We start from the raw sequence: 25785 nt of genomic DNA on the forward strand, positions 1-25785 counted from the left end.
TTCCCATCACGGCCAACGGCAACTGCATGCATGGACTACATCCAGCAACATTGTTCCTGATATTTGAGTGCAGAGTTTTCTTGAAGTGGAAAAAACCCCCAAACGATTAATTACTGCAACCTTGGGACTGTGTCAGGCCCCAGCTTCCATGTTCTTATTAATTTGCATTTAACTATTACAGCAGTTACAGTTCATATCCAGAGGTGGTACAGAAATAACTTTCACATTCTGAATCTCAAAGCATTGTACAAGCTCTGAGTTAGACACTAGCAAACCTTGCAATTGTTTTGTGCTCAGCGTGACTTCACACAACAGCTGAATGTGTTGGACTGGCGTTAGAGGGATTGCTTATTGCTTATTGGTGAGGCCTCACTTACAGGAGACAAAACTATGTCAAAAAATAGCTTCAGCTTAAGTACTATGTCCCTATTGACTAGGGCAGGCACTATAGCTCATTAAAACTGCTTTAGAAAACTGTTTTCTCAATTTGCTTTCATAACACCTGCTTCTGAGAAAGCAGCTCAGTATTCAACACATGTGAACCTTACTTACATTTTCCCAGGAATGTGTGCTTAGTACACTCATTTTTCAAAAGGTGTCACTGGATGCTTAGGTAGGGTTTCAAAAGCTTTCAGCATTGGCAATACTCATCCCATGGAAGTTCATGGGAATTCTTCAAAAGCAGTTGAGTCAGCCTCGGCTGAGAGCGTTTGAAAAACTCTTTATCTTCTATCTTCGACAGCCCCAGAGGTAAAGTGCTCTAAGTTCAGTTTACCATCCTCTTTTAAAATTACAGACCTCTAAGCGGGGTCCACTTCTTCCCTCACTAAGAACATGAAAAGCATTTCACTCATTTCCTGACTCATGCCATATTTGAAGAGAGGTTTGAGAAAAGCAGTCACTAAAAATCCACCCATTACTTTACACTCTGAGCAGAGACCAAAGTATCAGCAAAGAACTGGCTGTGTTGTCTCAGCTTATCAGTGGTTTAGCATTTGAGGCTGGAGAAAAAATCCCACTGCATTACAATACCAAATCCCCCAAAATAGGCAAGATGAAGTGAGCAGGCTTGAAAATACCGTCCAAGTCCATGGGGCCATATCTAATCAAGGCACAAAAGCAATGCCATCCCAGTAAGTTAAATGGTTATCACTCTGCATCCTGCAGAGCTGGGGTGGCACCAGGTATCGTGCCACATTTGAAAGATAAAGAGGCAGCTCACAACTCTAAGGGTTGAGCACGCTGGTCATTCCCCTACAGCAAACATGCTCCCCATGTGTCAAAAAAAGCTGGTACGGGGCTCCAGGGCAGTAACTGTCGATTGAAAAAGCAGTAAAATACTGGAAAAACAGGCTGTGGCAGAAGTAACAGGAAAAACATGCAGGCAACCTGTTGGTTTTTATTCCCTAAAGCTGAAACTATTTCTGCAGTCCATAGTATAGGAGTAAAGATGAATAGATTTGGCCCCAAACACAGAAGTGTGCTTTCTCCAAATACCAGGTAGGAAGGATCTAGTGAATCTTTCAAAGTTTGTCTTTCAGGACATGCCAACGTGGTCTTGGAGGAAAAGGGATATTGTCACAGGATCTGCAATATCCCCTCCCTCTCTGTAGATGCTGAAGGGTGGCAAAAATGTCACTTGTGAGCAGTCCACTGTGCAACCTGTCCTCCTGTCAAGCGTGGAACTTTGAACTCAAGAAGAGCCAAAAATTCCTGAGAAGAGCTGACATAGGTCAAACAAACAAATAGCAATAACCACATACAAGGCGTAAGTTCAATATTTAACGTTTAACAGCTTAATTTGTAGTTGAGCATGTCCGTGACCCAGGTTTTGCCTAGAACAAGGGTAAAATTTATCCAAATCATTCCTGGCAAATGGACTGGAGATACACACAAGTGCTGACAGTGCTGAGGATGTCGAGTGGCCAAATTCCTTTCTGATGCAATTCCACTAATCTACCCCTGAAAGCTGTTGCCCTTTTGTCTGTTTATCATGGCAAGGTTTCAAGGGGCCACCACAAATTTCTCCATAATTACCCAAGGACGGAGCACCCAGAGAACAAACTTTTTTTTTTTTGAAGGTCACATAGACATGTTTTTACAATGGCTGTGATTACAGCTGCTCAGACACCTCCCCAGAAGCTCTGAAAACCATCCCAAAGGAAAGGGAATGATGGAGTCCCCACAGATGGAGTCAACCATTCTGACAACGTGAGCAGGAAATGGCTCTCATCTCAGGAGCACGCCTGTCAGGATGGAAGGAGCATGCCTAGCACCTTGCTTGCATTTCAAGCCAAAGGCACATACCAGCTTCTCAAAATTCACCCTTAATATTATTCTCTTCCCACAAGTGAAGGCTGCTGCATCTTCCAAGCCCCCTTGAAGGAAAGGGATTAACAAAACCATACTCAAACCAAAGTAGCTTACAAGAGATCTTGGCTGAAACAACCTCCTTAATGCCGAATTCCCACAACTTTCCCCTGGGTTGGAGTTTCTCCTGCCAAAGCACATGCAAGGGCTACCAGGAGATGCTGCAGTGGGCTTGCAGTTGTCAGGAGACGCTGCAAACAGAGCACAAACACTGGGCTGTGCTGGGGATTGGGGAGGTGCCACCCCTCTCCTCCACGAGATTCCTGGGATTGCTCTGGAGAGAGTGGCAGGCAGGTTTGGGAATCCCAGCCCACATCTGAAGTGGATCCAACTCCCTTCCCAAATTCCCTGCCAGTGAACAAGGAGGACTGTCACCAGCTCTTCTCTCTCCTGCTGGCTGCACATTCAACAAAGGTGAGATGAAGAACCTTGTTTACTGCAGCGGAAAGGTCAACATAACTTATTCTAACTTAAAAAAAAACAGCACAAAACCAACATGCCAACTCACATGGCTTCTCTTTAAGAAGAGAAACATCTAATATTGGATCAAAGAAAACTCATTGAAGAATTTGCTGGTGGTGCTTTTTCCGAGTCAAAATAGTTTCACAATGGATGATTCAGTCCCAAATATTTCAAAGCCCTTTGTTGACAATCAAGCAGGAAACTGACCCAACTCAACAGTTCAACTGACTTGACCTCATTTTTCAGGGAAACAATGAAATGGAAGTGAAAAATAAATAAAAATAAAAAATTTAATAAAAAAGGTAGTAAAAGTCCTATGCACCATTTGGATTGTGTGATAAACCCAGATTTAGTGGCTTGGTTGGCATGAAGAGATCAGAAAATCATCCATATTCTGTATTTTTTGCCCTATAACCTTTGTAGAGTATCTGTAAGAAAAATATATGCACACACAGGAACAAATATACCTGCAGCAAGCTGAAAGAGGAAAAGAGGAAAAGAAAAAGAAAAATAATTTTTTTCCCTTTAATTTACATTAAATATTTTCTATACAGGTCTGTTAATAATTTAGCTTGTTATTAAACAAAAGCATTGTTCTTACTGTTTGTCTCTCTATTGTTCTGCCACTTGCAGTAATTTAAAACAACCCAAAAGAAATCACAGACAGATGCATTGTGTAGAGGACAGATGTGTTGACCCATACAGTGCTTTAACAGCTAAGCTTGCAAGGTATGTTTATGTTCTTCGCTTTTATTGCACATTAAATGAAGGTTTTCTTTAAAACATTGACTTGAGAGCTGCAAAATACATCATGGGAATAGAAAGTGACGGGATAAATTCTATGTTATCTGATTCCTTTTACTGCTCGGAGGGGTTTTATTTCTCCCTTCTTTTCCTTGGCTGCAGTGCGAGGAGCAGGTTCCACCCCGTCAGCGTGACCAGAGTAAAACTGACGTTTTATGAGTGGAAACAGTCCAAGGATGGTGGCTTATGCTCTTAACACGCTGACATCTCAACCTCTGAGAGCAGCAGCGGCACTGCTTCCAGTGGCTGCAGAACACCTTAAAAAAGTAGCAAAAACTGACAACGAAAATAAACTACGGTTGCAGCACTGCTGGAGTCTGGCAGCCCTTAACAAATACAGCAGCGTCTGGGTGTTAAAATACATAAATCTGTCATCATTACCAGGCTAAGGGGTCGTCATCCTATTCACAAAATAAAAGAACTGTGCATAATCAGTAGGGCAGGGAGTTCAGAATAAAGTACGCCTTTTACAAACTCTCAACTGCTGATAGATGGATGTTTGCAAGGGACTTAATGTCTTTAACAGGGTACATTTAAGAAGGAGTGTAGGTTTCAGAACTCCTAGGATTAGTGCTTTTTTGCTTTTTTTTTCCAAATTTATTGCCAAAAGTGTATAATGTAAACACTCAGGTCTTCTGACTGTGAAACACACGTTATTATAAAGTAAGAAGAATCAAAGCGTTCTAGCACAATGATATTATTCATCAAGCACAACACAGAGTATGTTCTTTCTCTCATCAAACAAAAATAAATTTGATTTTAATATAGGTTTATACTCCAATTGCCAGCAGTTATGTTGGTGGGTTTTTTTTTTCCTTTTCTTCCTTTTTCCTTTTTCTTAATGTGGATGCCAAAGACAGCACAGGAAAGGTAGAGAACCAGACCCTACAGGAATGTGGAAATACAGCTCCTCAACAACCGTACATTTTAACAGGCAACATACCTACACGTATGGATTAAGAAGCAGCACGTGAGAGATCAATGGTGTGTATGTGCATTTACACATAAAGAGGCAGTCTCCAAAATCAACATTCAAACTGCACCTTACAAAGTAGCCCAACTTGCTGCTTTTCTCTATATAATATATATTAAACACTGCAAATACTAATTTACAAGTGTGCCTTTTGTGCATTTCTGAGTTAACTGATACCAAAGAGATTAAAATTTGGCTAAAAACCACTATCACTGGTATTTACTGGGCAAACTGAGGACAGCAGAGCTGTATGATGGCACTATCGAATGGGGCACGGTGCTCTCTGGCAGACATCCCCTGGAGATGCTCTGCCCGTGACACTCAACCCAGCTTCAGTAGTCCACTGAGTCCAGTGAGACCACGCTAAGTCCTTCACTCCCAGCCCTTGGCAAGAAGAAGAGGGATGGAGCACAGGTGCCAAGGAAACACTGCCAGGAAAAGCAGAGGACAGTAATAGTTATACGAAAGTTAACAGAAAGATCCTGCTACTTGGGGAAGACGGTTATTTTGGACGCTTGGCAAGATGGTAGATACCTCAAAACTGCTGACGACCAGGTCTACAATTAGCGTGACGGCTTCTCATTACTTGGGGCGCAATTAATTAAACAACTCTTAACTACTGTTCTGCAGTCACAGCAGAGCTTGACTGGTAATCTAGATCAACTTCTGCGTGCCTGCTTTCCACACATACATATCACTTGCTTGGACCACGGACTGCCTTGGCTTTACTCACAAATGCAGCTATTTTTAAGCATGATCGATCTGTAGATGTGGACAAATCAGCGGCTGGGCCCATCATCATTGCTCTGTCAACACGGGCTGAAATTCTGCCCATTAGCTGTATGGAGGATTGTAACAAAGACAACTCTGATTAATAAAGTCGGAGGCGAAATATGTTTTTAGAATCAGACATACTGACGAGAAAAACCCGACATGCACGCCGCAAACTTGTTGGGATCAGAGGATAATTCTATTAATATCATTTAACAGAAGGAAGCCATAAATTGCTCAGATCAAACACACTTTTAACGTCAGCCTGCCTGGCATTGTGTATTGCTTTCATTCCCAAACAATATTTGTGCAGCAAACAGAGCTGCAGTTTGCTATTTGCATGGGTGTAGCAGCAGCTACACACTCCAAAGCATCTGCAAAGGATTGTGGGCTAAATGCATCCATATGTCCTGTATGCCTTGAATTTACACTGGCTGCAGCTCTGGTTTGCCGCAGTCTACCACAGGATGGAGTATGGGGGGAAATTATATATCCGTACATATATGTATGAATTTCATGCTTACATCCATGGAAAAAAATCTTTTCATTTCCTTTAAATTGTGAACAGGTGTTGTCACCTTCTTAACTTGGCTTCTATGTTACAGCTTCACAAAGGGAAAAAGAGAAATCTACCCAAAACAGTGAGGCTTTTGTTAGCCAGAACATGATGTATTGATAAGCATACTGTAAAGTTTGTTATAAAATCAAATGAAACTAATGAAACCTAACGAAGATCTTGTAAAAACTGTGGACATTATACAGCATTAGCACTGAGTAACATTATAGATCCAGACTTGGAAGAAACAAGACTGCTGCCCAGTTGTGATGTTTTCCAGTCTTTTACACCCATTCACCGAGAGCCATCAGTCAAATTACTTGGTGCTACATTTTTGATCAGTCATTTTTAGGATAGTTACAGCTAATACTGGCACTGACATCATCACCTCTTTATGGAGAAAGAGCCTTTCAAGAAGAAATTGTTATGGGCTGTTGTGACATGAATCTAGTACAGCACTCATCAAAATTACTAAAATTAGTGAAATTGGTTTTCTGTAGCAATCCAGGAATAGTCACCTTTTCATTTTGGAGTATTTCTCTCTCTTCCTTTCCTCTCCCAGGACAGCAGACATTTTCCAGGACTTAACATGCTCCATATGGGAACAGGGAGTTTGTTGGACTCTGGTATTCCCCAAACGAGGAGGAAACGAAGCGCTACTGAAATTCAGGGGATAGGAATACCTGATGGCTTTTAGATTTCTTTTAACATGCTTGTGGTGTCCCTGAGGAACACCAAGTTTGGTCGAGATGTGTGTCTTCATGCCTACTCTAATAAATCCTCAGAAGGAAGAGCCCTTGCTTGGGTGAGGGCATCATTAGTCAATGATGAGTCACTTCCAGTGGAAAAGGAGCTTCATCTCCAAGTGAACAGTTTTAAGCTATGAGTTTGCACCAAAACATGAAAATATTCACATTTTATGTACCAAGCATTTCATTTGACTCCTCTAGTCAATGGCATCAATCCACGCAGATTGACACCTCCCACAGGCTGACACGCAGGACCTCCTCACTTGGCAACACCACTAAGACAGGCCTTGTTATGAACCGAAGCCCTACCTACATCTCCACAGAGGGGTTACTGTGACCCAGTGACACTACGCCACATGCTGACAAGAAGTCCTTGTGCAATGACTGCAATTGCTAAGCCTTGAGTAGTAAACCAAGGCTCCCCTTTTCTGCTCAGCTCCCAAAAGCCAAAACTGATCTGAGCTTTGATTAGCAACGTAACCATTACTAAGCATCGGTGACTATGGCCAGATCCTCATCTGGTGTTAATCACTCTGCGTATGCACAGGAGGCCACCAACGTAGATCCAGCTGCCGGATTGGGGTCTTAACAATTTAAACACGAGAACTTTGTTACTGTTTATTGTCAGAAGGAATTCTTCATTTCCATGTAACAACTGACTAATCACCATTAGTCATGATTATATGCCTTGTGATTGTGTTAACGGTCCCACACTGGATGGGCTGCTTTTTGCACTTCATGTTGAACTAAATGCACTAAAGACAGATTGCTAACTCCATACCGTGACCAGCACAAGCTACACCACCTTGTTCCCAAACGCAAATACTGCATCTTTTATCCCTTTTTTTTTGTGTTGACTCATTTCAGTTTTTGCTTAGCATTAGCAGTCCCTTGGTGCACACATTGCTGACTCAATGTTGATTCACATCTTGCTGAGCACATCTCTCTCTGGTCCCCAGAGTTTATTAAGAGGCCAAAACCCAAACATAAATGAATTTGTCATGCTTTTCCAAGACGGCTGGTGGCACCTGACTCTGGGCTACAAATGTTTTCTCAGCTTTTGCACTATAAATGAGTTCTGAGACACGGATTGATGACTTCATTGGAGAACTGTAATGCAAACCATATTTTACTGTACTTTACTGTTTTTCACACAGTATTTTCTTCTACTATGAGCAGAAAAAAGCACATTAGAATAAATATCCATTCAGACATTGCCATGATTTTTTTTTCAGGATACTTATGCTGACTGTTTAAAAAAAAAGGTTATTTTAATGCAAATTTTTCACACATGCATGTTATCAAAGAGAGCTGTCTTTGGACAAGCTGTAAAAAAGCACAAAATAGCAGCTAGCTCAGCAGGAAAAAGCTACTTTAAAGATAAATTATCTGATGTCAGGGAAGATTCTCAAAGCAATCAATTGCAGCAGACAGACAGCAGACATTTAATAGTAAATTTGATTTGTTGGAAAATGAGATGTAGCTCAATTTTGGAACAGCCCATTAGAGGCTTAGGACAACAAGCTGCACTCTTCCTCCTGCTCTCTGCATCAAGATTTTATTACTCCACAGCCCAAATGGGGCTAAGTGGCTTGGTCACTCAGAAGGCAAGCACCAGAGGTGGGTATCAACTGGATGGATACTGTATTCTTCACCAAAATCTTCCTCCAAATAAACCCAAAGAAGAGCAAAAACAATTGCAGCAGTCAGAGACAAAGGGCAAGAAAGAGAAACACTGGAGCAGCTGTTTCTTGGACTTAAATGTTGATCTCTTTTGTGCTGAGAGGCACCCAAGTAAGATGTGTCTTTGGCAGTTTAGAAACTCCAAGTGCAGAGACAATCCCAAACCCTACTCCTGTTGCTGCCTCCTTTTCCTTTGCTAGAGAAGGTAATAAGAAACATGCATGCAGATGCAGAAAATAGACAGTTTGATCTTTCATCACTCAGTTGAGCAACTGATGCATGATGAAGTATTTACTGGCAGCACCTGTAGCAATAGCCCCATGTGTTGCAACGTTGGCACACCTTGCAGGATTTGGCCTGTAACACTTCTGCAAGTAAAAAGTCCTCTGTGTTGTGCATTAGTGAAAGAGGTCATTATGCTACAGCATAAATATTTACTAATAGTCCTTCCTACAGCTGTTCACCAGCAATTTTCCCTTCAGAGAATGACCAGACTTCTGGAACAAGTGTTACTGTTTATTATTGCAGAAAGAGATGGCAATGAAGGTTGTCCAGCATGTCCTTGTTAGAATTTGTTTTCAGTTATTTATAACACAGGCAAATCTCACCCATTTGGGTTAAGATTTCCTGGGGAGGGCCTGACGGCTGGAGCATGTGATGGCTCCATATGTGCAACCCCACAGTTTCTCCAAGCTGGCCACAGCTTGATACAGGCTTCAGTTAGACCATCACCTGCTATTTTTTTTTCTGCAGAACATACCTCCATTCAGTGCACAAGGTGAACAGTTTTCAAATAATGAGCAGCTATTCAACATTTTGTTTCTTCTTCTTTGACCTTAGGCTTCCTTTCAGAGAACACTGGCAAGGAAGTTTTATTCTGCAGTAAAGAAGCTGCAGGTTTCAACCAAGCATCTAAAACCAAAATAAAGTTACTTTTCAAACTTGTAGATTATAAATCAGCTTTTCTGAATTGACTCAGCTGGGAAAAAGCCCTTAAAGGTAAAATTTTTCATGGGCATCACTGTACAAATACCTTTTTGGGAAGGGATAGTGCTTTTGTTTTGACGAGCTACAGATAATTCTGCACAACAAGGAACCATTGTACTTAATAACTGCAATGCTGATTTAATACTGATTAAAGAGAAGTTCCTCTTCCAGCATTTGTAAATCTGTCTGCAGTGTAATTGGCATCCCAAATCTTGTGGTAAGCCACAAAAACTATTAAGGCTGGCTAGGAGAGGAAATTGTAGTTTTGACTTATATTGGTTATCTGCTTTTACTGGCTTACATTTCACACAGGGGTGTATTAGAGCAGGATTCCTTGGATCTTTGGGATCCGGGCCCTGCAGTCTGAGAAGATGGGGAAATAAGCAGGGCAGAAACCAATTGCTACCATCTGGGTTGGCAAAACCTTTGTCTGAGAAGGAAGATCAAAAACCTAGAATAAGAGAAGCCTCCTTTCCAACACAGCAGCAGGAAGATGCTAAATTAGGAAGAAAAGACTTTAGCAAGTGTTATGAAGGAGGAATAGTCTTTTAGGGTGAGATTTAAGAGGTTTAGACTCAACTGTGAGCCACAGCTCATATTTTATGTGGTCTTGGACCAAGCACCTGGTCTCTCTTTGCCTTAGTTACCATCTGTAATATCACAGTAATCCATCTCATCCGCACTTGCAGACTGAGAAGTTCTCCAGCCAGACAACGTGTAGGTATGTCTACCAGACATGTAGAGGCAGATCTAAGTTTGGTCTGCTCATGCACAGAGCTGGCTGGTTGCAAGCAAGGTTTGAAAGCCACAAAGTGACATTCAAATAAGCTTATATTAAAACTCTTACATCTTACAGAGAGCAACCTGCAAGGTAGACATGTCTGTCTGCACCCACTGGTGTTGGTGGATCCGCTGCCCTTTTTATTCCTTTGCACAATGTCACAGATTTTTGTTGGTTCTCTGTACTGTAATGGAATATAGAGACTAATACAAGTTAAGATCAATAAGAGTTATATAGCACTGAATGCAGGCAGAGAGGTTCAAGGCTGTTCAATTTTAGTCTCAGCTCTCTGTAGGATCTTCGGTAAGATCTTCACCTTATCCTGCTGCAGTGTACATGTATGTAACACCGGTGTGACAGTTCTTCGCTTGCCACTGGTGTGGCAGAGCTTAATTAAAAGCATATAGCATAACTCCAAAACCTTTCAATAAGCTACTGCATGGATTCCACATATTACTGCTTAAATTCCCAGAATGTTTTCATGTCAAAATGAATTTTATTTTTTCAAGGTCAAACATTTAATGAATCATTTAATGCTATTCTAGATTTAATATCTTAACCATCTTGCCCAGGTCTGACACCTGTGTGGTTTTACATGTTTGGTGTCAGCAGTAAAGCTGGAATAAGAGGACTTTTTCTCCTTTGAAGGAGTGGGAGGATAGAGAGGCCATATGGTTCAAAAAGCCACTTCACCTAATGAAGTTTGTACTTTCTGGAGCACAAACAAAACAGCTCCATCAATTTGATCTTCATTCTCAAAACTGTCAGGCAGTTGGTTTTAAAACACTGCCTCCATCTCAAAAATCAACAAATGATTGATTTGCTCTCAACCAAAAGCATTTTCACCAAGATGAACAAGAGCATCTGGCCAATGCATTAAATGTTTGGGTCCTTTGAAAGAATAAGCCAGTGATATCTTGTGTTTACTTGCAGACCTTGGCAAGAGAGACACTAGGGGAATATTTGTTTCCAGAAGAAATTGTTCTAGTGAAAAGCAGTTGGTTTGAAATGTTACACGAACACATCTGTACCACTGGAGATGAGGGACATAAGTCATCCATCAAAAATGGTTTGAGCAACAACAACGCACAAGGGTACACTGTGAGACAAGGAAGGAAGGCGCAAAGAGTCAAAGAAGTACAGGTTTTAGACAGCATCACAACAGGGATGCATGGAGATGAACGATAACTCAGCCCATATGTCTGCCACCCATTTAGCTTAAAGTTACCCTTTTTTTGGCACTTGGTGATCAACAGTTGTTTGCATAGGGCTCAATCTCACACCCACAGAGGCCAGTGGGAGCTTGCCATTTCCTTCCATAGCTGCCCGATGAAGCTCCAAATAAATAGTGTTTGTGCCCAGGGCTTTTCAGTGCCAAATATAATGAACACTATTGTTCTTAACACAATTAAATTTGATAATCCAATTTCCATGAGCAACTGAATCAGAGTTTTTGCCTCAATCTTTCCTGAATCCTGGTCCAACTTTTACCCTGTGCCTCCTGCCTTTTCCCTTTCATTTGTTTCCCTTGCGCTACCAGGAATAGTCAGAGCCTTCTCTGTCCCACAGGTGCCTCAATGCCTCTTTCCCTTGGAATAATGGGAGATGGCTTGGGCCCTGTGCTTTATAGAAGATACTGGATGACACAGAAGATCAAAGACTTTGGCAGCCTCCATGTACTGCAAGAACCCAAGCAGGGCTGAAGCAGGCTCCCATAGCATTCCTTTCTCCACACCAAACAGTCTGGAAAGCACATCCAAGTGGAGTCTGTATAGACCTGACTCTTCATAAACTATTTCCAGTTCACCCTTTTTGCTCAATCTAGCAAAGAAAGATGGATGAATGTCCATAGGAGAGAGGTGAATGAGGAAAATCAAATCTGCAAACTATGTAACTATAATATTATAGCAACCTGTATTACAGAGCAACCTGGTCTAGTTGAAGACGTCCCTGCTGACTGCAGAGGGGTTGGGCTAGATGACCTTTAAAGATCGCTTCTCCAAACTATTCTATGATTCTATAGGGCAGCTTTGGTGGCTTTATCCCACTGATGCCACGGGAGTCATATCGAAAGAGGTTTTCCCTCACCTAAGAATCTCTTTCCTGATAATACATTTATATTCTGGTCTTTCTCCCATACTGGCTCTGTAGCAAAGTGCATTCTCCAGAAATCACCCTGTTATCGGGTGATAATCCTCCATCAAGCAGCACCAAGTGTTTGCTACATTCTCTGAGTCCACAGCACTCCTCCTACCGTGAAGGGGAAGAAGGAGAACTAGAAGAAAACCAGGCCAAGTGCCAACCAGTAGGCAGCTGAAAACTGCCCTAAACTCTGTCCTCACTTCCACTGTCGGAGAGAAACAGAACTTTATAGACCAGATACGTGGGTGCTGATCAGGCAATAGGGTGAGCAAGACACCTGATCTCACACTCTGCTTTGTAACCCTCCCCTTTGCTCCCTCAGCATCCTCCAGCATGCCGATTTTGATCCAGTTCTTTCCCTCCTCACAGACAAGGACCAATGAGCATATTTCTGTGGCAGCCACAACAGAGGAATCTATGATTATCCAGAGAAGGGTCTTTGGGGGCCTTCAGGAATGCTCAGCCCAGCAGGTGACCCCAAAATGCCATCACCAGGCCAAAGAAGCCCTTTGAAGCCAGTCAAAAGCACACCCAGCGAATCCATGGTTACCAAGACAGCATCTGAAGCTTTTTTATCCTGCCTCCGCCAAGGAGATTCCTCAGAACTGAGCATCCCTGTGTCATATGCCAGCTCTGAGCTTTGTTTCAACCTAAATATTATTATTCCTGAAGACACCATGCTTTGCAAAAGCTCAGTACATGGATCTTCCAGCTGTGTGTTTTTATATGGGTGCCTTCACATTTGTTTGGAGAACTGTTCCAACAGCAAACATAAAGATCAGTGTGACCTCTCCTTATCGCACAGCCTTTCCTGTGTGGAATTCATTGTGATTTGGACCCTAGTGACTATTGCATCATTTCTGTTTATTTGTAACCTTTGGCACCGCGTAATCTTATCTGCCTGCAGCCGGCTGCAGCAGAAGATGTGCAGCAACATAGCCAGCTCTGGCAATCCTCAAACACTGGAAAGGGCCAGTTAAGAGTGGAGGTCAGTAAATGATTAGCAAAGCAAATCTGCAATCACTGACAGCTACACAGAAATCAGCTCTCTCTCCCCCCCCAAAGCAGGTGAGGCCTGGCTTTTCTCCAGCTTTACTCACCAATTACGATGAGGGTGTAGTTCACATTGGTGCTGCCGAAGCCATTGGTGGCTTTGCAAATGTAGGTTCCCGCATCTTCGCTTTCCACCTCCTTGATTTTCAGCCCTTGCTGAAGGATTCGGAACCTTGTCCAGCCACTGTGGATAGTGCGTCCATCCTTCATCCACATGGTGAGAGGTGGGGGGTCACCCTCCACTGGGCACAGGAGCTTGATGGTCCTCCCTAGCCTCACGGACTGACGGTGAATCACTTTGTCGGCAATCCTTGGGGGGCCTAAGAAAGGACAGAGAGAGGAAGAGCTGTGATTACTTTTGCCAGTGATACAGCACTGATTTAAAGATGAGTCATCAGTCAGGCCGTTATATCGACTGCTATACAGAGATATAGTAAAAGGAGCTTACCAAAAATCACTTACCATCAAGGCTGAAAATGCAGGCAATTACAGAGGGATACCACAACAGAGATACTGGTTTGTGCAAGACCTGAAGCTGTAGCCTTGCCAACAGCAGCAGCAGCTTGTGCTAACCCACCAGAGAAGCCTGGTTCTTAATATCTTTTGCTTTTCCAAAGCACTCCCATTTTCCTATAGGAAGGAGGAGTCCAATACACAAACTGTTCAGCTGTATTTGGTAAAGTAACTGTGGTTGTTTTAAACATAACACCTATCCTGAAGGCAAAATTAGTAGCAGCACTGGTACTTAAAACAGAACACTGCCCCCCCCCCCCCCCCCCCCCCAAATATTATAATCCTTTCATGTTGTATGTACATTAATTCCCTTTAATAGTCACCAGATGGGCTTTATCTGAGATGCATAAGCCTGCAGTTGTTGAACATAAAGCATTCATTGGGTAGCGCTTCACTGAAAGATACAGCATAGCCTGACGTATTAACATTGCTTATAGTCCAAAAAAGGATCTTTTTATAAATTTCCTTAGCAACCCTGCTGGTTTAACATAACTGTCAAATATTTGATCTTTGTAAAATGTGACCACCTCATGCAAAACAGTGTCCCTGTTTGCCACATGGTAACAGGATGCACATGGATCAGCCAACACTCAGAAAAAAGAAGTGATAAAGTCTCCAACAGTGGGAATGGTCCCATAGCTGAATTCAAACTGAATTTCTTCCCAAGGATCTGAAATGCTGAAACAGAGAGTCTTTTTCCTGCGTCTGCCTTTTCTGCCTTTTCATTAATTGCACAGTTCCCCATGCAAACTGCAATAGCAGTGCTCTTCCCAGAATGGTCTATTAATGGGTGTGATAATAAGTGCCCTGTTCTTGCATAAGGACAAAATGTTTTGCTAAGGATTGCTGATGCTGAGTTGCACCCAAAACCGACAAGATGCTTGTGGGATTTGGAACTGTTCCCTCATATTTTATTCCTGTTGCTAGTGTTTTGCCGGATTGGACCCACATGGGATATGCGACAGAGCTCATATTTGCACTTCCTCATGACTAATTCCTATTATTCCAATGTCTGCCTGAATTTTCCCCAGCATGACTAAGGCAGTACATACAGTCTAGCTCATGAATGACTACAGAGCTGCTGCCACAGTTACTCATGCTGAATTGCACCCATGAATTTCACAGCTTTGCTGGTGAACAGAAGTGCTGTTCAGAAAAGTAACAAACTAGCTCGAAATTCATTAATTAGTTTAACTAAGAGCCTAGTTAAACCAGTGGGTCTTTGACACAGATCCTGACAAACTGTTGAAGACCCAAAGCGGGCAACTTGAGAGCACTTATTCTGAAAAAGCCAGTCCCTGGCAAAGTTAACACCCATCCCTGCACACCTTCTGCAGACACCTGTGGGACAGCATCTTGGAGGTGATGGTGCCCTCCCATTCTCCAAGGGAACTTGCAAAACACCATGAGAAATCCCGCCTGTCCAGGTCTTTCCAAGCACTGCAAACCACACTGTTAATGTTCTTCACCTTGGGAGACCTTTAACTAGCTCTGTGGATGGAGAGATAATCCCAAGATCCTTTGAATGCTGATCTGACACAAGTTATGTTGCTGGCTTTTTAAAAAAAGAAATCCACCCATCAGGAGGGTTGGCTTTGACAAAGGGCAATTCACCAACATCACGTGAGGATCCAGCCCCAAATTCTGCTACATTTGCCTAAATGGTGCATAGTCTGTCTCAGTGTAAAGGAGCAGAAATGTTCAGAGAAGTCCATAGCCTTGTTGAAATTCTGGGTTGGCCCTTCGAGAGGTCCTTTCTGACATATAGCCCTACCAAACCAAGCCAAACTTTAAGAGTAGCTTCATTACAATCTACTTGTGAGCCAGGATACCACTTGATGTATATTCAAATGGCGAAAACAGATCTATAATTAGTGCTGGGGAAAAATGTTTGGTGCAGGGCAAGCAGGGACAGTGGAGAGAGAGCACCCTCCTCCCAACTTGGAAACCTGCTGTACCTCCTTCAAAATCCCTTTCCTTCCGACATTCAGGTTGACTCCTGATGAATTTTGAGACCTGGAGGAATCAGATAGTTTCCCAATCACGTCATGTGCCTCGTTGGGGCAGGCTGCACAAGCGGCTCTCCTGATGGCACCAGAGTTGCCTCTGGATCTGTCACATGTTTGGGTCAGCGGTAAGCTTGGTCCTCCTAAATGCCATTTTCCTTTGATTGACCTTTCGTTCTGAGGAATTGTTGGATCGCTCTCTGTCACAGGATCTATTCGCAGACCTTTATGACATTTAGAAAAGGGTGCGTTTCTTAGACCCTTTCAGCCTGAAAAGAAAAACACTAGCGTGGTCCTCTGCAGCCCTTTAGTAGCCCCTCCAGCAACTTTCTTTGGATGAGGAATAAAGATTTCCCCCCACTCTTTTTCCTGCTGTGAATTTTGCCAGATACAGATGCACGCACTTCTTAATAAGATACAGCCCCAGGACAAAGATGCTAAAACCTTGTTTCTGTTCATTTGGTGCTGTAAATATTACCATTTTATTAGCTATCATCTTTGCATTAATAACTTTCTGCACAAGTAGTACTCTCTCTCTGGAATCAGTGCTTTTGCATACGCCAAAGGCTTCAGAGGCCCTGGCAAGCCAATGATAGCTGAACCTCCTGTAGATGGCTACAGCAAGAATAAAATGTTGATATCATCATGAACCTTTGTCTCTCTAATGTACAGGCATCCACTGGGTCTTATTTCACCACAAATCTGTACAGCACTGCCTTGGGCCTGCAACAGTGACAGATGAAGGCTTTTCAAGTCAAGCCACACTTTGGCACGTCTCGCCACCCTGCACTGTCACAATTTTGGAAGGGAGGTGGTGGAGAAGGGGAAGCACGTTTTGCAAAAAGGCCCTTGTGCAACATCCCTTGCGCAGCGGGTGCTGCTGACACAGAGCTGCTCATGGAAATCCCACACTATCCAGATAAAAACATATTCCCCCTCCAAATCCATACATTAAGCTGCCCAGAACCACTCAGTTTCCCCTGGTGTTTCATTTCCAGGGCTTCTCTATGCAGTTCTATCTTCTGCTATACGAACAGAGATGAAAAAGATGTAGTAAAAAGATGCTGAGCACCCTCATTTCTCATGTGCACCACTGGTACTGAAGGGAGCTCCCCACCTTGCAGAACTGGCCCATAATACGCCAGGGGAATGGCCAAGAGAGCAGAGTCCCCAATAGCTGCCAGCTCTCCCAAGGCTTTGATCTGAGGGTGTCCCTTGGTGGCTGCCTCCCGCGGGGCTGGGACACGCTTGTGCTCACAGCTGAGTGTGGCGGCGCGGGAGCAGAGCCCAGGGCACAGGCCATGGCCTTGTAGGCTGGATACATTTCTACAGCTGCTTAGAGAGGCAAAATCCCAGGAAAGCACCTGCTGCTTCACCTACAGCTGCCAGTGAGGGAAAAACAGGCTGAGCCCTGCCTGCTGCTGACTTCCCATCCCTTGCCACTGGCAGCTCCTGTCCTGTGCTCTAATGCAGCTTTAAAAAGCAGATGTAAGTACTCCTCAAGCAGCCAGTGTCACTATCTCAGCCGTCCTAGGCTCCAGTTTTGTGTTGTGGGTTTGTGAGCTGAAATGATCTAATGTATTTTGAGAGTGATACCCTATGGCTGCTTGCTGCAGTACTGCTCTTGCCTTGGTTGTGGGTTATGCGTTAGGGCAACAGCACAAGAGCTGGATAGAAATAAGGGATTGTTTTGAAACCTGAAATAATTTTGTTAAACCTGATTGTTAAAATAGTGAATTCATATATCTATCCACACCAATTTTTTAATGACAATACATACCATCTTTCTGGCTGTGGGGGTGGTCCCGTGAATTGACATGTGCCTGCACCCAAGGGAAAGCTCCAGACTGGATCCTCTCAAGACAGAGCAGGAAAGAGCAGTACACTCTGACCCTGGGTATAAATCCTGGGGGAGGTGTCCCTATACCATACTCCCCTGGATTTCTTAGCCATTAGGTAGTGATTCTTGAAAAAAAATCAGCCTTTGTAAGGGCTGAGAATTGGCAACTTCTGATGCTCCTGGTGACAGAGATTACTTCCTGTACTATTTTGCCTTGGGATACGGGAGAAGGGGCAAACAGCGAGGCACAGCTGACACAGCTTTTTACACATTTTTATCGTCGGGAATGGTCGGGTGAGAAAATAACAACAATTTCTTGCTTCCACTCCTGCAATTTTCCATTAGGCAAAGGCAGCTCTCTACAGCCACAGGGCGCTGCTGAGAAACATGCTTTTAAGCCACACTACACTGGAGAGGTGCAGCCGATTTCGCAGCCTGTGCGAACAGAAGGAGCTATTACAGTATTTTAAGCCCTACCTTGACACAAACCCAGTGGTGGCAGGTTTTCTTCAGACCCTCTTGTCCTCAACCCAACAGTTTGAGAGAATAATTTTCAGTATTTCGGCCGAGGGGGAAGGGTGAGGTTTGACATCCGTGGATGTGACTTGGGAAGAAGTGATGAGAATGCAGCTGCCTCCCCCTGTGCCTGGTTGTTATTCTTTCTCCAAATACAAACTAAATATAACTTTGCCCCATAGCATTCAAATCATTTTAGTTACTAGAAGGGATCATGCCTGGAGTTCCAAGGGCCAGGGTGCAATCAGGCTTAAAATATAATTTAAACAATCCGGACCCTATATTTTCCATTAAGTTATTTTCTTGCTTGTAGTTTCCCCATCTGCAAATACACGTAAGTACAACTCAGAAAGAAACTAACAATCCCAGCCAGATGACAAGTTTTCTGCTCAAGATCATGTAAGTCCAGTCAAACATTAACAAGGAAATGCCATGATCACCTCATTTGTTTTAAATATTTCTGCTCATATACATGTAGACAAGTGTGCAGATTTATTTGCTTCATTTACGAATACAAGCAACTGGAATCTCCATTCTGTTCCATTATATAAAAGACAGATCCTACACCTGTCTTACTGAACAGCTGGGCAATTTTCAATTTATATCCACTATCCTGTACCACAGAAAAGCTTCACTTGCTGTTCTGCTGCTGACACTGCTTTACAAGCATTCATGCTCTCCCCCCCAGTGCCTTGGAAGGGCTGGTGGCTGCCACTTCTTGGCAAGAGGAGTTATGTAAAACCCAAGAAGACCTCTTTGCTTTAGCAAACAGCTCTTTCCGGGAAGCAGCAAAAACAATTTCTAGAAGTGTATTTAAGATACAATGGTGGAATAGCCTGGAGCTTCCTGTCCATATTTCTCACAGTCAAAAACACACACACATGTAATTATATTTTCCTGGACTGCATTGCAAAGTTCATGCACTCATTCAACTCATACATGTAGTAAACATGATTTATAGCTCTGTGTGAAAACCCTCTAGATATATGGTGTTTTGATAGTGACTCGAACCTAGCGCTATAATTTAGTAACACCTAGCAGTGAAAGCTAAATGATTTCCCACTCCACATTCCTAACTTTCCATGAACCGCTTTTACTGCTAACCTGGGGAGGACATACAGCTTCTACAATTGTTTGGACTTAGCCTTGTTATTCCTTCTACTAAACTGCACACTAACGTCAAGCTTCACATATGGTGAACACACCAGCACTGACCCATGTCCTGTGAGACCATTTGCCATGATACAGTTCAAAGTGAACTTTATTAACACATTAAACACAATTACAAAGAGGAAATTCCAAGGAAGGTCAACCAGCCCGGACAGTTTCTTGGAATGGAAAGTAATTTATAATATCCACACACTGTATTGTAAAGTTTATAAAGAAGTTAAATAAGTTTTAAGAGCCCCATGGGTTACGTATATTTTATTATTTAATGCCAAACACATTCACTTTCCATGAAGATAAGATTCTTTTGAAGTGCTGTGTTAGCAAATTAGCGAAGTCATTTACCACGAAGCACCCAAACAACCCATCAACGCACGTAAGGAATTAACATCAGGGACTGGGGTACCACAGATGATGCGTGTCCTACACGGAGAATACAGCCAAGCACAGAAATCTTTCACATTGACAGTGAGATGAAGGAGTTGGACAACAGCCGCTAACCAAACCATTGTGTGAACACAATCTCTTTCACCAACCCTTGAGGCAACACTGTAAAACCTGTTCCTCCAAAGTCCTTAGTGCAAGGGTGGATCACATCAAAGTTGATTTCCTTCACTTCTGCCATGCTTCAGAATGAACATGGATGGCTGGAAAGGACCATCTAAAAGCCATGTTTTAAACTTGCATCCAGAGTCGGCTAACCTGGGATATTCATTGCTAGAAAGCTGGGCTGGACAACTCCTGCTCACAGTAGGAGTTTAACCCTTTCCATAATAGTTTAACCCTCTCTGCAAGACCAACATGAGGATTATACAATTACACTATCTGCACATCATTATTACCATTATTTGTATCAGCATTCAAGCTGTAATGACGGACCAATGGATAGAGGCCTTGCTATGCTGGAGGCTGGACAAACACCTACCAAGGAGCAAATCCCACAGGGAAGGGCTTTCAAAGCAACGATGGCAATAGTTTCAATTAATATGAGTAGGTGTTCCTGAAAGAGAGGAACTCTTGGCTCTCTGCATTGTGGGAAGCCATTACATGGAGAGCAGAACTGATAAAAATGCTTTTTGAGGGAGATAAAAGGATGAATGTTTTGCCCACATATACCATTCACTATCGGAATAAACAGTTCAAAGGACTGGTGAATCCAACATCTTTTCGTATTTTCAAAACAAAAAAGTTTGCATTTCCAAAAGGTATGCATTAGCCAAGTAAAGTAGGGGTCAGCACAGGGGTAACCGGGCCTAATGCTTTGGTATGTGACATGAGGAGATCAGATTAGATGAGCTAATGGGTCCTTCTTGGCTTGAAAACATAGGCGCCCACAGACAAAAACAATGCTTATCAAAAACAATCAAAAGATTAAAGAAAAAAACAACAGCATCTCTGTAGAACAAAGACTCTTAAGAGAGGAACACAAAAACACCACAAGTATTTGCTGATCAGCCCTGATGACTGGTTAGGTTTAGCTTTGGGAATAGTGGACTGTCTGCAGGAGCAAGTTCTAGGCTGGGCTGCACAGCTGAGCCCAACAACCTGATGGAGAAAACAGCTTTGCAGATTCGTTTTACAGCAAGTGAAGTGACATATTTTCCCTTTCTTCCCTACCTCTGTGGTAGGAGCTGCTTTCCTGATGAAATGGATATTTATTGATAGCACAAGAAGTGCTTGCCATATTTTTACATGAGTAATAACTAGCCCCTTGGGTGAAGGCTGCCAGTAAATTTTCTACTCTAGATGTTCCAAAAATAAGAAAAATAGAATATTTGGGAATATGTTCCATTTAACTAAGTGCCCTGTGTACACATTTCACTGAGATTTAATAAAATAGTTATTGTATGTTAAACAATTGGCACTTGATTATTGCATAGATTTATTGTAGTTCAACAACAGTAGATGAGATACGTATCTCTTACATGGTTTTTAAATCCTTTGAGCATATGTTTTCAATAATCAGTTGGTATTTATTTAACATGAAATTACCATCTTATTAAATTAAATGTGCATGGGTGACTTTCAATTTTAAGTGTTGCTGAACATTTTTCAGCAGCAAAAAATAGTAACATTATCCCTTAGGTTTTGAGGTAGCAAACGCAGAGGAGAGTTAGGATTACCTCAAATTACTTTTGAAGAAACAGACTTCATATGCTAGAAGGTTCCTCTTCTAGTGTGGAAGAAAAGATATTATTTATTGTTTCTTAAGAGTTGCCAGTGGTCTGAGCATGGGCCAAAAGAGACGACCAATATTTCTGCTCTAAGGCTAAAATTATACTGACGGTGCAGTTCAGGTATGCAGTTCAATGGGTAACCAGAAAACTTTTTTTAGAGAAAAGTACAGCAAAGGTGTGTTGGCACACATAACCACACAACCCACCTTGTTCATTCCCATTCAGGAAGACAAGCCCATCTGAATAATGACATTCCTAATTTGCTTTTTCAAAAGAAATGGCATTAACGCATGTTTTCAAGGTTCTGAAATTCAAAGGCTTTTTTTTTTTTTTTTTTTTTAGCCTCCTGTTTCCAGGAAGGAGAAACTGCCTAATTCTGGAAGAAAGCTAGAAATCTTCTGGCTTGAGGGAGGCAGGAGAATTCAGAACCCAGCTGAAAATCCTGCCCTGTATCCCCAACCTAGTCTCACCAAACCTAACCCAAACCCCCAGCATCTCCACCACAAGTCACACAGGGACCATTCCGGCCAACATAAAGCGTTTGTTTGCTTCCCATAATCTCTGGGAAACAATCCAGTCAGGCAGTCCTGAACTGACTTCTGGGGTTAATCTACCCCAATTTTAACATAAGTGCTATTGTACTCTGCCCTTCCAACTGCTTCCCAACCATGCAAATCCTGGTTCACGAGCCCAGTGGATTTCCCAGCCAAATCGCCCACCACCTCCAAGACTTTCAGCAAAACAAACCAGACACTCTGCAAATCTCAATTTAATTCATTTATTTTGTAACAAAACTCCCCTTCAAGCCACCAGTTACAATCAAGTTCCAAAACGCAAGGCTTCAAAGACAAGCTTTTACTTTTGAGCAGAGCTGCTCCAGTTTTGTCCCCTTCTTTGTCCCTCCTGCCTATGTGCAGTATCCTGTCACCTAATCATTTTATTTGAACAGCTCCTAGAAAATAGGATGCCCAAGTTCATGTTTGGTGACACGGATTCTTCTTGAACTTTGGTAGTCAATATTTAACCCAGCCTGAGCACAGTACAAGGTTTAATAAGTAATTAGCCATTTCCCTTACAGACAGACGTTTGTGTGAGAGCTGTACAAGCAGGAAATTGTAAGTGTCATTGTTTATGTCTGCAGGGAAACAGAAACCATGATGGTTGACTCTGTGCCATATTAGTGAATGATGTGAATGAAGAACTTTGAATAGTTCTTTTGCCTTCCTGCTAGTCCACAGCAGCAATTCTTCAGCCATACACTGACACAGGAGCCTTTTTCACTTGCATGCAAGAATTCAGTTTTCCTCAAAATATTCTTTAAAATCTTTTTTATCAAATTTCTCTCTAAGGGATGAAATTAGAGGAAGTCTAAACTTTCCCATCCAGTGCTGGTTCCTACTGGCCTTTCCCAATACCCAAGATGGAAAAGGTGTGATTAGGGCATTATGTCTCAGAAAAAAAAAAAACCACGTCTTGAACACTCACTCTCAAACAGGAGACACTGCCAAAATATCCATAAGCCTTTTGCTGTTGGGAAATCTGTGGCAGTGCCCTACAAGGTGAGGCTGCTCTCAGCCCCCTCTTCGCTCTGCCCTCGTCACTAAGTTTGGTCACCACAAAAACGCGGTAACAACTGTTTGTTGGTGACCACAAAGAGATAAACACAGTGGTATTTAAGAACCGAAGATATTTTTGGAGGCTTCTCTGGAACAGAAAGCACTTCTAGCTGAATGGCTGCAGAACAGACTTGGTATGGAGTGTTTTGCAGAAATGTTTTTCTATCAGAAAATGTCAATTTTGGCAAGAACAAAGGCTGTCTGGTTTTCTCTTTCAATATTCCCTTTTCAGTTTGAGAAATCTTTTGCATTATAATTTGCGAAATTAAAATTAAACATATATAAATGAAAAAGTTGGGATTTCTAAAATACAAAACCAATTTTGATTTGGGACATAAAAAATAAATACATAAAAAATCACCAGGGCAACCCCCTCCCCATATATATATATATGTATACATATACACATACATTTAAAAAAACATGTCTTGCTCCGGAAGAAAAATTAAAATAAAACAAACCTTATATTGCTCCAAAAGAAAAATGCAACGTGGAGCTGACTTTCCACCATCTAACGCAGCAGCAGTTTAAAATTCTGCTTGAAACCATTCACCGCTGCCCTACCAAAATCTCCAGTTCATGGTAGGTGTGATGGACTTGCTCTATCCAGCTCTCTCCAAATTAAACTGTCATCATAAGGGTCTACCTTACGTGTGCCTACATCAGTGTTTTAGCTGGGACCAGGAGTGTGATTTAAGGTGAATTTTTTGCCATCTACACCAATTATACTTTGGTTCACTTCATGAAACAGTTTTGGTGCACAGGAACTAAGTTGCTTTTATATGAAATCGAGCTGCAAGGGGTGCTTATTTCAGATAGGCATCTAGTTCATAGGACCAGACTAGGGCTATTCTGAAGTGAAAAACTCCTCTGAAATGGGGGTGTCAGGTTCTCAGCACAAAATACTTTGCTTTACAGATCCAGTCTTACCAATCCCCACCAGCCGCTAATGCAGACCCAGCCAGCAATTGCTAGCTGGGTCCTTGGTAAAACAAAAGCAGAAGCTGTGCTCTTGGATTTCCATTAACGAGCACTTGATCTACACGACCAGACTGGAGCTAATCCAGAATAAACTCCCAAAATGCCTGTAGTGTGAACATCACCTCCTCAGCAGCAAATATTTCACTTTAAAGATTTGTTCCTGTTGTGCCATTCTACAAGCTAAAAGGCACACCTGTACATCTCTTCCAGGAGGGGAAAACACTTAAATGCATTTTAAAAGAAAGTGTTCACAAGGTTGATTTAGTGAAAACATACATTCAAACTCAAGAGACGCCAAGTCTCCCGCATATGAAAACAGGGAAACCATCGCCAAATTCTTCTAGCATTCACATCTGGTTCTTGCTCCCCAGACACTGAAGCACACACTATCTGTTGTAACAGCACATCATACCCGTATTCACAGGAGCCAGGACTTCTTAATGCATGAAACCTTCATACCTGCAGAATATTGTCAGATCTCACATAGGAAACAGCCTCAGCTTCAGGTCATACCCAAAGGAAAGTAGTAACATTTTCTTCAAGTGGATCGACCTTGGTCCAGTGCCACCGCACGGTGTTAAAACATGTGATGGTGCCTGCACAAGCCCATGCAGAAGCGACCTTCTGGCTATGAAAACTCATGTTATCATTGGCACAGTCTGAGGGCTCAGCTGGTGCCCTGGACAGAGGCTAGCCCAGATTTCTGCAGCCTGCCTGCAGCTAGGACAGCTTCAAACAGATCCACTTCCCATGCTCCTCCTCTTCTACATGCTGGCCTGTAGGGAAGTGTCATGACAAGAGGGTTAGTGCACTCTTAAGTGGTCTTTGTTAGTTTTTCTAGTAGGAGACAGTAAAGTCTTGCTGTTCTGTCAGGCTTACTACACTCAATTGCACCACCATGCCTAGGATTGCCCAGTGCTTTTCTGGACAGTCCTGGGACTGTTCAGCTTCTCAGATCACATAAAATCTGTGCATTTCACCTAGTATGTCAGAAGCTCTGCTGCATCCCTTGCTGCTCAAAAGCTGCTTCTTTTCATCTGGAAGAATGTGTTTTTCTTATACCTCTGTTGCACACCAGCGTAGCATGTCTCAGGATGAAGGGTATTACTAAAACAGCACCTAACACTGGGTATATTCTGCCTAAATTGAAACACTAAAAATAAATATTTAGAACAGAAATCCATTTAAATTCCCCAAATTACCCAAAGGATTTGGAAACATTTCTCTTTTGCCAAAGGTCCCGTATTTCCTGCCTTTTATCTCTATAAATCTGCATGAGTAGAAAGATGGTGCTAGTTATTATCTGATACACAGGCAAACCACCAACCCCCTGTTATTAGTATAGCCGGTGACTGTCAGTGCAGTTGCTTTATTTGAGCTGCCCAAACTTCAGCAGCTACAGAGTGTACAGGAGTTTTGCTGACATCGATTGCTCTGTAATTTCAAATGATGTCATTCAACTGGTGGGCTGCGCCCTGGTATGTAATGTTGTATCCATCAGGTAGATAGAGCTACACTGGAATATCAATTAATGTGCACTCCTATTACCTCACAGTCTAGTAATGTACAGTCCCAGCTACCCTCCTGCAAGTGTGCACGGGGGGAGAAACCTGGAGAGCATAACAGCTATCTAGGAAA

At 42.5% G+C, this 25785-nt stretch overlaps 1 protein-coding gene across 1 annotated transcript in view; it reads right to left on the minus strand.

Moving 5' to 3' along the window:
- FGFRL1 (fibroblast growth factor receptor like 1) overlaps nt 1-25785 on the minus strand; it is a 175640-nt gene that overhangs the window by 74421 nt on the left and 75434 nt on the right. Inside the window, exon 3 of the mRNA XM_086464562.1 lies at nt 13379-13651. Within this exon, the coding sequence (XP_086320688.1) occupies nt 13379-13651 (273 nt within the window). The remainder of the gene's footprint in view (nt 1-13378; nt 13652-25785) is intronic.

The sequence above is a fragment of the Leptosomus discolor genome, chromosome 4 (assembly GCF_034619465.1).
Source record: "Leptosomus discolor isolate bLepDis1 chromosome 4, bLepDis1.hap2, whole genome shotgun sequence".
Classification (NCBI taxonomy): Eukaryota; Metazoa; Chordata; class Aves; order Leptosomiformes; family Leptosomidae; genus Leptosomus; species Leptosomus discolor.